We start from the raw sequence: 4,279 nt of genomic DNA, 5'->3' as shown, positions 1-4,279 counted from the left end.
CTTTCTATAAACTAATGGTTGGTAAAATTTGAATCTCTCCATTTCAATATCAAAGTGTTGTATCACTCCATCAAAACCTTCGAAATCAAGGTGTGAATTAAGAATTAATTATTTTGCTAATGTAAGAAACATTGAGATTAATGGTGAGTGAAGTGGGATGCAAAATGAAGCAGGTGAGTTCGTTGTTAGTTATAAGAGTCGGTGGAGTACAGATCAGAGATCAGATTGTGTAGAGGGGAGAGCTCTGTGGATAGACACAAGACAGTGGAGAGAGGAAGGAAGGAGGGGTAAGTTGTCAGGATGCTGTTCTAATCATTGCTTGTCATCGTCCCTATGCTAAAAGTTGATATGCAATTGGTAGCATATATTTCTTTGGGATCTATAAATCTAAAGGGGGCCTTTGTACATTGATTGGATTGGGCATAATAGGCAATATATGTAGGGTATAGACGTATATAATATATATATATATATATATATATTAGATTAATGAGTATCATTGTCATAGAGATGATTTCCTCCTTGAGCCTATGTGTTAACAATCCTCACCATCCTCATAAAGTATGAGAGAGAATGTGAGTTGTTGGATATTTTGTGCCTACTTTATGAGGATGGTGCGAGATTGTGTGCCACATAGGCGACAAGGAGGGAAATCCCCTCCATGACAAAGGATACCCATTAATCTTCCATATATTATATATATATATATATATATATATATATATATATATATATTATATTGCAGAAAATGGTGAGAAACTTAGTACCAAGTTGCTCCAAGCAATCTGCGTAGTGAGTGTGGCCTAATAATTGTCCTTATCATCTACATTGGATTTGGCGTGAAGGGCTGTGGTTGAGGCTTATCTTCGATCGGTGTGCATGTAGTGCGGTAATGAGTTAGCCATCATCTACTACCAAGTTGCTTTAAGCAACTTGAGGATACCAGAGGTTTCTCCATTTCTTCTACTATAATATATAATTATTATTATATATATTAATATTATATATATGAGATTTAACTGGGTATTCCTTGTCATAGGGGGGAGTTGTCCTCCCCATGACGCTCTACAAATCACATGATGATGCCCGAGCGACTGCATTCCGTGGATGGATCCGATCCGTTGAACCTTGATTACATATTTATAAAACCCCAAAACACCAGTGTTGGTAACCTGTTCGTCGTTTGAACCCTTTCATCCATCGTTATCAATTTTAACGGTTTTGGATATTGAATAGAACTTTTCACCATGGCTCAGATGGAGTGTCAAACGACGTTACGGATTTACCCCAAATTGGGTGTTGTGGTTTTTTAGAATATGTAGAATCAAGGTTCAACGGATGCGGATCAATCCATTTATGTCTCTCGCAATCATGTGTATTTTAGGAGGCTGTCATAGGCAGGAAATCCCTCTATATGACAAGGATTACCCATTAATCTCTCTCTCTCTTCTCTGTATCATAGTATAACTATATATATTGATATATTTATATAATATTGAATATATAATATATATATTATAATAAATATATATTAGATCAAAGATTTAACATGGACTGAAACTGCATAAGAATTACAGTTACCCTGAGCCTGAGTACATCATACATAATGTACAAGTTCATCAGTACAATACTGGACTAATCACTTGTACAAACTTATTAGAATATATTTACTATATCACCTTTCTAATCGAATTCCTAAGTAAATCTTAGACGATTCTAATTCATTGAACTAGTGATACCGGCCTAAAAATGCCTTTGACAGTTTGCTCTCGAATCAAACACAATGTACATGTTCACCGGTACAATATTGCTTGGCTTAATCACTAATATTAAGAATCAACACTACTAGATTGATATTTGCTAAATCACCCTCCTAATCTAAATCCGTTATTCAAGGACATAGCGAAGGAATCTTGTAAGGAGAAGAACCTCGATTCTCTCTCTAGCTGACGGAAAAGGACGTAACCATGGCCCACCTCCCTCTTTAATTTATTGTAAAAATTTATGAATAAATTATCTCCCTCTCCCTCAGTCTAATAAGATGCTCCAATCTTCTCTTATAATTTCCTCTCCTTTTATTTATTTATTGCTCGTTATTTAACTATAAATGGTGGTGCGGCGCCTTTCCCTTGATCCCTGACGCTACGCAAGAACTAGCTCGGAGGCTTTGCTCCTGCAACCAAAAGCTTTCATTTCTCTCTCTCATCTCATTAAACCCTAACAAATTATATATTTATATTATCAACAAAATGTTCGAGACGGTGAAGTACCTTATCGGATCCACCGGCGCTAGCGGGTTCGGATCCAAATCCACAACTATACTTCTCTGTTTCATCTTTCTTGTAAATACTTTCAAATAGCAAGGGTTTCCGTTGCCGAGGTTCTTGCTATTTTTGGAAAGTTTGTTGAGCGCTGGAGGTTTTTGTTGGTGCAGGTGCTACCTCAGGGATAGGAGCGGAGACGGCACGTGTGCTGGCGATGAGAGGGGCGAGGTTGGTTCTGCCGGCGAGAAGCGTGAAAGCGGCGGAGGAGATGAAAGCTGGGATCCGATCCGAGTTTCCTGGATCCGATATCATCGTTCTTCATCTTGATCTTAGCTCTCTGGCATCTGTTCGAAGATTTGTCGACCGGTTTCTCTCTCTTGATCTCCCCCTTAGTCTCCTCATGTACGCAGTAAACCATCTCTCTCTCTCTCTCTCTCTCTCTCTCTCTCTCTATTTATCTCTCTAATTTAGAAAAAAAATGGGGAAAAAAGTTTGAGAAGAAAATGGAACACTGCAGAAATAACGCGGGAAAGTTCTCGCACGAGCACGCTATATCTGAGGACGGAATCGAGATGAACTTTGCAACTAACTACTTAGGCGAGGATCAAGGAGCTCTCTGTCTATTTCTCTATTCTATAAGGTTCTGTTTTTTTAATTATATTATTTTATCTTAGTTTCTCTAATTTTTTTCTGATTTTAGGTCATTTTTTGCTTACTAAGCTTTTACTGGAGAAAATGATCAAGACGGCCGCGATCACCGGTATCCAAGGACGCATCGTCAATGTCTCATCGGGAATCCATGGCTGGTTCTCCGGCGACTGGATTTCCTACCTCGATCTCATCACCCGCAACAAAATGTAATTATACTGAGGGCAAATCCGTAATTTTTTTATTATTTTCTGTTTTTATTTTCTTATTCATGGATGAAATTAATTAACAGAGTAATTGATTAAGTTTATTACTGCAGGCCGTACGATGCGACGCAGGCGTACGCGCTCTCCAAGCTTGCTAACGTGCTCCATACCAAAGAACTAGCCAACAGATTGAAGGTTTTCATCTCAGCAATCTTTTAATTTGGCATTTTCATATTTAGGCACTGTTTGTCAACAAGGGATTGTGTCTTATCTAAGAGATTGTGTCTTATTGATTTGGTCAATAAGCTAGTAGAGATGTTTGGTGACAAAAAATAAGAAAAGATTATTTTGAAGATTGTGTCTTTTGCAAGTAGCTTTTGGAAAGCTACCTCAAGTAGCGTTTGTTTTTAGGAATAAGCTGTCAATTTTTTTCTTTCGTTTTTGTCCCTAATAATTCTAATTTTATATCAATAATATTGCATGTTCTTTTTAGTCATTTAACAAATTTAAGCTAGTTGTACAGCTACTTTTATCAAACAGCGCTAGTCAATCAGCTAGCTACACAGCTATCAGTTTTCAGCTACAATTTCACAGCTTTCAGCTAGCTTAACAGCTTTTAGTTATAATCTCGTAGCTTTCAGTTAGTTTTGCCAAACAGAGCCTTAATGATTATATTCCTAATAAAGACATCGTCAAATTTTTTTTAATGATTATTTAATTAATCGTTTTGTGTTTTGTTTTGTAGCAAAAGGGAGCGAACGTAACGGTTAACTGCGTCCATCCTGGTATCGTGCGCACCCGCCTCACCCGAGACCGCGAAGGATTTGTTACAGGTTTGTTAACAAATTTAAAACTTAAAAAGAAGAAATTTAAATATAATTAATTTTATCAATAGCAACAAATTTATCGTTATTCGCAGATCTGGTCTTCTTTCTGCTGTCCAAGCTGCTGAAAACAATCCCTCAGGTGATCCATTAATTAAAATTAAACTAATCCATTTAATTAATTCATTCAAACGTTTGAGTTTACGGACGCTAAGAAAAAGCGGTCGGGTACACCGCAGGCAGCAGCAACGACCTGCTACGTTGCGACGCACAGGAGCGTTGTGGGGACCACCGGCAAATACTTCGCTGACTGCAACTTGTCCTCGCCGTCGTCGCT

The 4,279-nt window shown here is 37.8% G+C and overlaps 1 protein-coding gene across 1 annotated transcript in view; it reads left to right on the top strand.

The window, feature by feature from the left end:
* LOC109826635 (short-chain dehydrogenase TIC 32, chloroplastic-like) overlaps positions 2,058-4,279 on the top strand; it is a 5,067-nt gene continuing 2,845 nt past the window's right edge. Inside the window, exons 1-8 of the mRNA XM_020393657.1 lie at positions 2,058-2,328; positions 2,411-2,666; positions 2,782-2,861; positions 2,965-3,121; positions 3,232-3,313; positions 3,864-3,951; positions 4,038-4,084; positions 4,182-4,273. Coding sequence (XP_020249246.1) covers positions 2,250-2,328; positions 2,411-2,666; positions 2,782-2,861; positions 2,965-3,121; positions 3,232-3,313; positions 3,864-3,951; positions 4,038-4,084; positions 4,182-4,273 — 881 coding nt within the window. The 5' untranslated portion in view covers positions 2,058-2,249. The remainder of the gene's footprint in view (positions 2,329-2,410; positions 2,667-2,781; positions 2,862-2,964; positions 3,122-3,231; positions 3,314-3,863; positions 3,952-4,037; positions 4,085-4,181; positions 4,274-4,279) is intronic.

The sequence above is a fragment of the Asparagus officinalis genome, chromosome 10, assembly GCF_001876935.1.
Source record: "Asparagus officinalis chromosome 10, Aspof.V1, whole genome shotgun sequence".
In the NCBI taxonomy this organism is placed as follows: Eukaryota; Viridiplantae; Streptophyta; class Magnoliopsida; order Asparagales; family Asparagaceae; genus Asparagus; species Asparagus officinalis.
The sequence above is the reverse complement of the archived record's forward strand: the minus strand, read 5'-3'. Positions and strand labels throughout refer to the sequence as shown.